The sequence below is a fragment of the Xyrauchen texanus genome, chromosome 49 (assembly GCF_025860055.1).
Source record: "Xyrauchen texanus isolate HMW12.3.18 chromosome 49, RBS_HiC_50CHRs, whole genome shotgun sequence".
NCBI lineage: Eukaryota > Metazoa > Chordata > Actinopteri > Cypriniformes > Catostomidae > Xyrauchen > Xyrauchen texanus.
Genome location: NC_068324.1, coordinates 10,033,915 through 10,046,179, shown reverse-complemented (window position 1 = coordinate 10,046,179; position 12,265 = coordinate 10,033,915). Strand labels below are relative to the sequence as shown.

Below are 12,265 nucleotides of genomic sequence, written 5' to 3'. Positions count from 1 at the left end.
AGACAACAAAGTTTCAGATTCAGCTACTCCCACACACGCGTTACAGAAGCTAGATCTTGTTGTCTCTGTGTATTGATATGACGTGGCACGTATGGTGAATGATTTATGTGTGCAATTTCCCGAGAAATCCGTCCTGACAACTATAAAACATTTATAATATAATATCATTATTATATGTTTATCAAAGTGTATTTGGGTAAAGACATGGTTTGGAAGATGGTTGTTGCACTCTCTCATTAATAACATAATGAAATAAAAGTTACATAGTGTAGCTTTAAGTACTCAAGTACAAAATACTTAATTTAAACAATGTATCTATTTTTTTATAAACTGCAACCAAAAAAATGTGTTATACTTATTAAAAATGAGTATATATACTTATTAAGAATTACATTCTTGCATTTAAGTGTGGCTTGATTGTCCAAATACTGTATACAATTTAACATAATTTCTGCCTACCTCCAGCAGACTGTCCCCAACCAGTGCCACCAGCAGCTGATGGCCGTTCTTTTCCCGCAACAGTGCTGCGTTCTCGGAGGCGTACATGCAGGTGAAGTCAAACATGGCTACGTCTGGCTGGCCGTAGTGGTTGATTGCATAATCTAATGAGGGTAGCTGATAATTTGTACCAAAGTCTGCAGCCTCACGGGCGTATGAGAGCAAAGCTTCTTGGTTCACATTGTCACTCGCCAACAGCCGTTCCGTCTCAATATAGTCCTGTCAGATGAAGAGTAGAAACCTTTTTAGCAATTTAGGACAAATATAATTATGACAAAAACACTTTACTGTAGAAGCAAAATGTTATTTGAAAAAGAAATGAGAAACTGCAAACAGGTAATTGCAGGTACATTTATAGCTGTCCCCAATTTGGAATGCCCAATTACCACTACTTAGTAGGTCCTTGTGGTGGTGCGTATACTCACCTCAATCCGGGTGGCGGAGGACAAGTCTCAGATGCCTCAGCTTCTGAGACAGTCAATCCGCTCATCTTATCATGTGGCTTGTTGTGCATGAGACCGTGAGACTCACAGCATTGGGGGCTCATGCTACCCTCCGCGATCCACGCACAACTTACCACGTGCACCATTGAGAGCAAGAACCACTAATCATAACCACAAGGAGGTTATCCCATGTAACTCTACCCTCCCTAGCAACTGGGCCAATTTGGTTGCTTAAGAGACCTGGCTGGAATCAATCAGTATGTCCTGAATTCAAACTTGTGACACCAGGGGTGGTAGTCAGCGTCAATACTTGCTGAGCTACCCACTGCACATATGTATTTTAACATCTCACGAACATGGCACCTACATACAGCTGCCTAACCCGATACTTTAAAAAAAGTAATTTGTTTTATGCATCTACTCTTATTTTTAGGTATTACGGTGGCCCCCCAAATGTATTTGCACACTTCGGAACAGAACTCACTGCATTATAAATGACATCCTGTGACATTTGCAAAACAAAATGGCAAAACTTTCACATTTTCACCATTTTTAAATGACTTTTGACTAACTGGACACAAGGTCATTTTAGTGAAGGTATGAAGTCAGTTCAGAGTTCACACAGGTGTCTAAAGAAGATTTTGACAACAATAAAGTGTCCAAAATACCTTTTGTCATTATGTTGAACAACATCTTTTGTTTTATCATTTAATTTAACTCTTACGTTCCGGTCATTTTGACCCGGATGACTTTTTTTCCATCACTATATTGTTTTTAAATAATTTGGAATAATATTCCTTAACTTTGTTCACATATGGTATCTGAAAACACAAAGTACACACACACACACACACACACACACACACACATCATTCATTATTTATTTCTATCAGCAGTACGTGCCCCCCACATAAGCTCAGTTCAATAAATCCTTTTATTAATAATTATATATATATATATATATATATATATATATATATATATATTATATTTTTTAGAGTTAAAAAGGAGAACAAAACCTGTCATAATTACTACAAAAACAAGTTGATAAAATGCAATATCTTATCTTGTGATACATGCAATATGAGACACTTTAGTGACCGGGAACACAAAATGTGTTAGCACAAAATGAACAACACAAGGGTTACAACCTAACAAACTTTTTTTTGTTAAATATTTAGCATGACAAGTGTTTGTGCTATTTTTCTTAAAAAAAAATAGAGGCCACTTGGTTTAATATTTTCTAACAGAATGCAATTGCATTCATACATTTGTAAGTCTGGTTTTAGTTTCCAAACACTTGTTGGTGCCACTGTTCATAACTGCAGCTAACGTCTCCAGGTATTATTATCTAATCACAAACGTTCCAATCAAAGCATTTGAAAACAATGGGGCATATTTCAATGCAACAAGCAGCTTATTTTAAGAGGATTACAGAGCAACATCATCAGTATGGTGGAGTAACGAGTAGGGTTTCATCATCAGGACTTTTGCCATTTCCACTTAGCTTGCCCAAGGCCGTTGTCTAGGGTGAGAGAGTTTAAGACTTCAGATGAACTCTAAACACTATAAAGAACTTCAATCACTCAGCTGCAATATCCTGTATCACCGTCTAAGAAATTACATCTGACACAGAGGCCGACACAGGGCTTCCTGATAGAGTTTCTTTTCAAAATAAACATGAAATAGTTCTCTCTAATGCTTTTGAGAGATCAAATAATCATCTTCGTTATGCTAATGGTTACTATAGGGCATGTACACACACACACACACACACACACAATTTATTTTACATAATGGTGGGGACCTCCCAAAGTTTTTGACTGTTTTCAAACTAGGCTAATTACAATTATTAGACTTATACTGACCCAAGCCCTAAAAAAAAAGAAAAAAAAAAAAAGCATTTTAGCATGTGAAATTAGACATTTAGTCCCTTTTCGAAGCAGTTTTTCCTGTAGGGATCATGGTGCGTCAGTGTAGTAAATATATACATACATACATGTATTTTTAAGAAATGAGAATGACATTTTTGTTGCATTAATTATCTTTCAGAAGAATATAGTTGATCTTCTTTCAGAAGAGAGTATACACTCTTTTTCCTTTTGATTTTGGGGTGAAATATGACTTTGAAATGTTCTTGACAGGTTTTGTGAGGTTCACCAGGTGGTACTGTGAGGGGGGCCTCGTGGGCTAAAGCCCCTGATATATTGTCCGAAGTCAAAGATGGTTTTTGAAGATTCACACGTTTCACTTGACTTTGTTCAGCCAGTAATCCGTCTGTCTGTGATAAAAAGCAGTGGCTGCTGACTGTGGTAGATTACCACTTGTGGGTTCATTTAGTTCACCGCAGAAACAACCGGTTGGCAGATACGTTGGCTGGGTTTTTAAGCCCTCACTTTGAACACTACCTGTTCCAGCCAATAGCTGTGACTAATGTTACTCGGTAGGTTTCATTAAACTGTCATTGTTTCAAAGAGTTGGTGAGGGAAAAAGTGGAACCAGCTAGGCACTATTCACTGTTCAGATCCTTTATCTCTTCCAACCAGAGCAACCCCTTCAATTCACCCTATAATCCTTTTTTGGTCCCATAAAGGGGTCAAACATGTTCAACACAACCATAGTAAAGATTGGACTTCTGAAGGGATGGTCATAAAATGCCATCATGAACTACTGTGATTTACACTAGAACACACGACTTACATGGATGATCACTCCCTTCTCCAGCAAGCTTTGTTTCTTTGCAGTCATGACAAAGTAGTGTGTGTTGTCTCTGTAATAGACAATGTTTTCCAAATCAATCCCTGTACAAAAGACAAATGAGATCCATTAGTGTGTTTGTGCAAATGACAAGTGTTTCCACAATGGATGACAATTTTATTAATGCTGTATTATGAATTGGATAAGATGAATAGCGCTCTATCATTAACTTTGATGAGACTATTCCAAATTATGACTGTGTAGGAAGAATACGGTCCAGTTTTTCACACCTCTAACTTTTAGGAGGGGAGTATTACACACTGATGTTACTTATGTTTCAGCATTTTAATTATGATGCATTTTGGATTTAAAAATAATTTAGGAGCATGTCACCATTTATAAACAATGCAGTAGGCAGAACATTGCTAGGTTTGCTGAGTATTTTACTATTATTATGTGTCCTAGAGAACAAGAGGATCATTGCAGTACTGGTTAAGGACCCCTTAAGTGTTAGTGCACTCAAAAATCTAAATTCTGTCATCATTTACTCACCTTTATGTTATTTATGTTGTTAGTGAGTCACCATTCACTTTCATTGTATGGAAAAAAAAGATGCTATGGAAGTGAATGGTGAATGAGGCTATTATTCTGCCCAACACCCCTTTTGTGCTCCGCTGAAAAAACTGCTTGGTTTCGAACAAAATGATGTTGAGTAAATAAGGACATCTTTAACACCTTTACAGAAATAGTTCACTCCAAAATGAAAATTCTGTCATCATTTACTCAAAGTCATGCCATCCCAGTTATGAATGACTTTCTTACTTCTGTGGAACACAAAGATTTTTAGAAGAATATCTCATCTCTGTTGGTCATAACAATGCAAGTGAATGGTGACCAGAACTCTGAAGGTCCAAAAAGGACATAAAGGCAACATTTAAGAAATCCATATGGCCCCAGTGGTTAAATCCATAACTTCTGAAGAGATATGATAGGTGTGGGTGCGAAATAGATCAATATTAAACCTTCATTTTTGGGTTCACTATCCCTTTAAGGTGTTTGTTGCAAGAGGCTGCAAGTTTCACCATACCCATCTCCTCCTTCAGCTCCAGGAAGAACTTCTGGTTGAAGATGAAGGCCACGCCACTGATCTCCTCCACTTTGGCCTCTGCAGTGGTGTTGCGATTGACAAAGTTTGCCGTGATGGCGATGGCTAATTTTCCTCTGAACTCCTTCCTCTTAAAGCCTGCAGTGTAATAAGCACATTTAATATTGTAAAGTAATTTCTAATATTTTTCCAGTTTTGTTTTCTATTCTGCAAATCTGCTTTCAAAAATATGTATTGTAAAGATCCATTTAATTGAATCACTGAGAAAAAAAGTAGTTTCGTAATCCAACACGGTCTGTGCTACGGACATGAATGAGATCTCAAATTGTGCGGCCTATTTATGCTACAACTTTTCTTGGGAACTTACCATTTTTACCTGATAGATGATAAAACAGGCAACACAACTCCTATAGACTTGCATTTAAAGGGATAGTTCACCCAAAAATGTACTCCCCATCATGCCATCCCAGATGTGTATGACTTTCTTCTGCAGAACACAAATTAATATATTTAGAAGAATATTTCAGCTCTGTAGGTCCATACAATGCAAGGGAATGGTGCCAAAATGTTTACACTCCAAAAATCACATGAAGGCAGCATAAAAGTATTCCATATGATTCCAGTGGTTTAATCCATATCTTCTAATGTGATTTTATAGGTGTGAGTGAGAAACAGATCAATATTTAAGTACATTTTTGCTTGAAATCCTTCTTCCTGCCAAGTAGGGGGCATATGCATGAAGAATGTGAAATCACTAAAAACACAAGAAAAGAAAGTGAAAGTTAAAGTGCAGTCTAACTAAGCAGGGAGGAGAATTTATAGTAAAAATTGAATTAAATGTTGATCCGTTTCTCACACCTATCAAATCGCTTCTGAAGTCTTTGATTTAACCACTGGAGTCATACGGATTACTTTTATGCTAACCTGTGTTATTTTTGGAGCTTCAAAATGTTGGCACCCATTCTCTTGCATTGTTTGGACCAAAAGAGCTGAGAAATTAGTCTAAAAAAACCTTAATTTGTGTTCTGCTGAAGAAAGAAAGTCACACATATCTGGGACGGCATAAGGGTGTGTAAATGATGAGAAAAGAAAAGTGATGAGAAAAGGCAAGGGGAGGGAGTCTGTTGACTTGGGCCAGTAAGCAACCACCTTATTGGCCAATAGCAAAGGTCTGGTAACTTCCCAGAACAGCCCAGCATTATGGCATTCATCCACCTTCAGAAAATATAAAAATCTAGTTTAACACAAAATAATAATAAAAAAAAAAAAAAAAGAAAAAACAGAACATGAGAGTGGTTACCCAATAGGAATAGTTTTTAATATCCAACGATATCCATTAATTCTAGAAAATATATTACTGACATTGATTATAAGATACTGCTGTAGGTGCAATGTTCTTAAAAGGTAAACACGTCAATAGCAATCAACAGATAATTTAATTGCTAATGCAGCATACTGACAAGAAAAAAAATAGTCCTTCAGGTCCAAAATGTAGGCTGTTTTGCCTAATTGATACCTGTGCAAAACAAAAGTGTTTTCACAAAAATAGTTACGTAAGACAGTCTTTGCACCCTCTTGTGTGATAGCACCAATATTATCTTTTCCTTTCATGGAAGCAGACACACGACAAGCATTCGTTTATCACCTCTAACCCACAATAATCACATGACGTTTCTCCGTTAACAAGCAGTTTGGTCCTTCTCACAAGCTTGGGTGCAATTTGGCACAACAAGTTTCAATGTTTTATTATGCTTAGTGCAAGAGTCGGAAACATTTGACATTAACGTTCCATTTGTTAACATCAGATACTGCATTACGTATCATAAACAAACAATGAACAATATATTTTTTACAGCATTTATTAATCTTGGTTAATGTTAGTAAATAAAAATACAATAGTTCATTGTTAGTTCCCCAGTCATGATATTTTCCTGTCGAAGTTCTCAGGAGGGCGCATATGTAAACGCATTCTGCGGGAGGCACGTACGTAAACACAAAGAGGGTGCACAATGGCTAAACCCATCCATGTAGCACATGATCATCAAGTGAAACCCCAACCCGCGCTGATGAATGACAGGGGCCCAGCGAAACTATAGGCCCCGGGGCCCAGGACCTTAATATGGCCCTGACCACCACACCGTGTAATAGCGTACTACTATTATTATTTCAGCAGTATATGGTATTATACCATTCACAGTATGCACATTTCCTGTATGCTTTGAAAATTCTGATGACCTAAATTTGCAAAAATGCAATCTGCTTGACTTGACCTACCTTTTCCAGTTTGATAAATGAACCAGATAGTAATAACCAACATTTTTTGTTACTCTTTTAACATCACGTTCCTGCCTCATTGGACCAGACTGCCAAATGTTAACAGATTTATAAACACAAAATTGGATTAAAATGCTTCAGAATAGTTTTTATTTCCAAGACGGTAGCTGGACACAGCTTGCTGAATTACAAATGCCACGTTATGAGCTCATGCGATGAAACAAATTAAGTGGGGTTCCACATACTATTTATAAAACAACAAAAAATTCAATAAGCTAGCATTCCAAGCTGTGTCAGCAGGAAGCAATGAAAGGAGTGCCGTTCCACCCCTCCTGTGACTAGATGGAAAACTTCCTGTCAAAGAGTTCACTCGTGTGAACTCGAGTGAGCGAGCATGTTAAAGGTATAGTTCACCCAAAAAATTGTATTCTCTCATCATTTACTTTCCCACATGCCATCCCACATGTGTATGACATTCTGTCTTCTGCTGAACACAAATTATGATTTTTAAAATAATATTTCGGCTCTGTAGGTTCATACAATGCAAGTGAATGTTGGACAAAACTTTGAAGCTAAATTCAGCATAAAGATTATCCATAAGATTCCAGTGATTTAATCAATGTCTTCTGAAGTGACCCATTTGGTTTTGGGTGAGAAAAAAACTAAATCTAACTCATTTTCACTGTACATCTTCCCATTGCAGTCTCTAGGCATGATCATGATTTCAAGCTAAATTACACTTCCTAGTGCTTGACGCAGAGATGGCACTTTTGTCTAGATGGCACTATAAGAAGTGTAATCAAGCTTGAAATCATGATCACCAAGGAGACTGCTGTCAAGAAGTAGTGAAAAACAGAAGGAGTTACATTTTGGTCTGTTCTGAGCCAAAACCAACTGGCCAACCGACTTGATATGCTTTTTTGAGCTCAAATTTCTGGCCAGTATTCACCTGGATTGAAAGGACCTACAAAGTTGAGACATTCTTCTAAAAATTTTAATTTGTGTTCAGCAAAAGAAAAAGTCTTACACATCTGGGACAGCATGAGAATGAGTAAATGATGAGAGCATTTTGGCTTAACTAACCATTTAAGGCCTTTTAGCTTAATTTGTATTATGCTTGAGCCAAATTATGGAATAAAAGCCATTTCTATAACCTGGATATCGATACACCCCTTACATTCTCTCAAATATTGGAGGGTGTGCGGTAAACATTTTACCCCTGAGGATTTCGGACCATCGAAAGAAACAAAGGGTCAATATCTGAATTCATCGGCTGTGCCGACAGCGAATTCAGGTATGTGTGAAAACGTTGTCATTGTCACGCCTCCCTCGGGCTCTGCACCTTCCTCATCCCTCCACTCCTCACCACCCGATTTGTAATTCACCGCACCTGCACTCAATTCACTCGCTCATGACTGCCTGCATAAATAACTCACCTTCACGCCACTTCATTGTCAAGTCTCACACAAGGACTGTTTATTTACCTGTCTGTATTTGCTCTTGATCATCTTTGATATCTGTTTAGAGCTTACTCTGCTGTTTTGCATGTTACCTCTTCTTCAGTTAGTGAAGCTTCTCTTCTGTGTGATATCACCTGTACCATTGCTCTCACTGTGTAAACCCTTGTTGAGTCAAACAAGACCATAAATAACTTCCAGCGGATGTGTTCCATCAGTAAAATGTCACGAGTTCAAGCACCAAATTTGATCAAGAACTATCAGCTGTAAGTCTACATCCTATTTAGATACAATGTTTGGTAAAAACACTTATAGTAATTTACTACATGCTTACCATCAAGCGTGCTTCTCCTACCATCTGCTCCAATTATCACATCAAACTCATAATCTGAGACTGGGTGATCAGATGGGCGGATCTCAGCCGTCCATCCTGGCCCTGAAATGCACACACCCAATTGGTTAAATTCACAAGGGACTCATCAGACTATAAACAAACTTAGGTTGCCCTTTCTTTTGTTTATGACAGTTGTAGAGCATTACCAGCTCAGTTTGCTTTGTACCAATAGGTCCAAACGAATCACTATGCCATGTTTAAAGTGGCCATTCATCAGGTAGGCTTTTCAGATACTGGAGAACAGCTTTATGTATCGGAAAATACATCCTTTGCGTTCTATCCATGTTTAACACCTCTATAATTTGACGTTTAGCCAATGGTGCTTTTTTTGACCAAAAATGTATAGCTGGAGGGGTGCTATAGAACCCAATGACACTTGCTCTATATATATACTTCCATAAATCCACTAGGAACTTGAAGTAAGAAGTTGCAACAATCTCTTGGTAGTTTGACATTTAAACAGTGTTAGGCCAATGGGTGTGTTAAACTACATAACAATACTTTCATTTGTCTGTGATGACATTCTTAAAACAAAACCTATGTGCATGCATGTGTATTTTGTTTATGCATGTGGCAAAAGAAAGTGTTAAGACATTAGACGGAAGTTCATGATTACCAGCTAAATGAGTAGTCATCCTTTCCAGATCATGTGATTTCTTACATGGTATCTTGAGGTGTAAAGAAAACAAGTAGAGATGGCTGATATAATTTGTTATTTTGTTATGGCTGCATGGGTTCTGTTATGTTGGCTTGGAGTGCCTCAGATATATCAGGTTCCACGATGAACAATAAATGTGAGCTAAGGACACAGTGTTCAATGCAGTGCCAACCACAGGGACAATCTTACATAAGATACATGTTACTGTCCTCTGAATCCTGTCCACAGAAGCAAGAAAAGCTTGCTGACAATGATATGAAGTACTCAAAACTACAGTGCACTGTATACTGATCTCTGAAAAACCTATTTCAATGGCATGCAAGAAAACTGACTGCTGATTGGTCAATTACCATTACTGCCTTGGTCCTCAGGCGGCTCTAGAAGTTTGACAAACTCCACATTGACATGTACCTCCACCCCAACAATCAGAGCGATCTTTAAGAGCATGAGCTGCAGCTGACGAATGCCTGAAAATAGAAGGAAGTCACATGAAATCCACTAGGAAATAATCTTGCCATGACCTATTGCTGGTTTTGGACACAAGCCCAAATAAATAAGTAAAAATGCTAGTCATTTTCACCATCGGCAAATCGATTTTTAACAATAACCGTGAGCTCCGAGGTTGTTCATTGATGGTATATACTGCTGTTGAAGCTATCAGTCGTTAGATGCGTTTAAGAGGAATTCCAGCTAAAGAACAACACTACCTATAACACTGAAGTGAACAGATCCACCAATCAGAGAATCACGGCAAACAAAGTGCACCAAAAGAGCTCTGAACTACACCATTAAACTACTTGTATCTTAGTAAATATCTGAGAATTTTGCATAAAATGTTACCTTTGGTTTTATACTTATAATCAGCAACTTTAAATCAATAGTTTGAAATTTCTCTATTTCTTTAACTTGTTTTATTCGTCTTGTGCCTTTCTCTTTTTGTTCAATTTTATTGGAATTCTTTTTGCCTCAAATCAAAGTTTATAATGTTGCAATTTATCTACGTAGGAGCTGGATGGTTTGATTCATGACTTTGAACTCTTATGAGGAATGTTATTTAAACATTTAGGCAGGGAGCTTAGCTGGTGCTCATTATACGAAGAAGATACATTTAGGCAGCGTTTCCTCTTTTTTGCTAAATCTACAGTGCAACAGCAAAATAAATTATATTGAGTGGCTTTGGAGTCTGAATTGATTGTGATACAAAGACTGGGTACTGTGAAATATTAATATATTATAAAGAAAATAAGTAGACAACGTCTTTCTATTGTGTTGTCGCTGGTGGCATGCAACAACAAAAAAACAAAAAAAAAAGACAAAAATCAGTGCAGCCTGATTCACAAACAAATGACACTTATGAGCTGATTCTTTCAATGAATCAGATTTAAATGAGTTTGAATCAGTCTTATGAATTTAAAGGGGGGCTCTTACTGCAGAAACTGAATTCCCTGACAAATTTGCGAGACGAACTGCAGACGAAAGATCTACTCATGCTGGGACCATTACGAAAAAACATTTCACCCCTAAACAGTAGGTTGTTGCTGTTAAAGCATTTATTTACCTGATTTGACATAACTGATTCTGCTTAACTACCACTTTCTTCTTAATTTGTAACTTTTCATATTTTGTATTTCCAAATAAACTTCTTAAGAAAGTTCTTATCTTTTTATCTTATCTTCAGCATTCAAATTCTCTTAAAAAAAAAAAGAAAAAAAAATTCTTAAGTCGTGGTAAATAACATCTTAAATTTAGGATAGCCTCACAGTTGTCTTAAATCTTTAAAAGGTAAGATGTTTAATTAATTTACTGGGTTTTTCACATCGAATCTGAAATCGCAGTGGGCGGTTTATGTTGAAATTTTATTATAGACCGAAACAATCCCCCCAGAGCAACTTGGAGTTAAGTGCCTTGCTCAAGGGCCCAACAGTGGCATCTTGGTGGTGCTGGGGCTTGAACCCCTGACCTTCTGGTCAGTAACCCTGAGCCTCAACCACTGAGCCACCACTGGTGATAACATTAACTATGTAAATGTTATCACCAAATTCAAACAACAATGTTGTTTTGAAGCTTCTTAATGTGGTGAACAATCATGCTGCATATGGCGCTCTCTCTGAGATCTTTAGAGTTCATAGAAACACAATAATTATACATTAGAAAGCGGAGACTTTATTTTTAACCCCCTATCCACATCCCTATAGGAGTTGGGCACAGCGGAGACGGTCTCCGCCACCTTTTCCCATTTACCCACCTCTTACTATCTGACGTGATATAATTATCAAGCTTCCCAAGGAGAAATTTTTCCTTGCAGTAATTTCCTCAACAAGAACATCCAGCTCTTTTTAATTAAGTATTTGTTTCTTTTATTTTTCTCAATGTCAAATTAAAAGTTAGCAAATGGTTTGCGTGTTGCCGGTGTTTGCCAGTTGATTATCACCACCAACACGCTGGAATGAGCAGTGATTCTGTAAAAATGACAAAACTTGTTTCATCGCAGTCCGAAGAAAAGAAAAAAAAAACCTTCAGATTGTCGGCGGACGATTTGTCAGACCCGATGTGAATAGTGCCATAGTAATGCATTGTTCCTATTCAAACGTTTGGACTTGGTGTGAATAGGCCTTCAGACATGGAAACTGAGAGACAGAAGATATTGGTTGCTATCTGGCATCGGGCCACTCTATGCTCTAAGAGAAAAGCAGGGGAAACAATTTGCATAATCCTGTCTAGACAATTTTTTTACATCTC

The 12,265-nt window shown here is 37.5% G+C and overlaps 1 protein-coding gene across 7 annotated transcripts in view; it reads right to left on the bottom strand.

The window, feature by feature from the left end:
• The window catches only part of LOC127640466 (F-actin-monooxygenase mical2b-like), a 53,527-nt gene that overhangs the window by 17,213 nt on the left and 24,049 nt on the right, over positions 1-12,265 (bottom strand). For all 7 annotated transcript variants that reach the window (XM_052123054.1, XM_052123059.1, XM_052123056.1 and 4 more), the window contains exons 4-8: positions 9,877-9,993; positions 8,809-8,910; positions 4,726-4,881; positions 3,642-3,742; positions 460-717 (exon numbers count right to left, since the gene is read on the bottom strand). In XM_052123054.1, the coding sequence (XP_051979014.1) occupies positions 460-717; positions 3,642-3,742; positions 4,726-4,881; positions 8,809-8,910; positions 9,877-9,993 (734 nt within the window). The remainder of the gene's footprint in view (positions 1-459; positions 718-3,641; positions 3,743-4,725; positions 4,882-8,808; positions 8,911-9,876; positions 9,994-12,265) is intronic.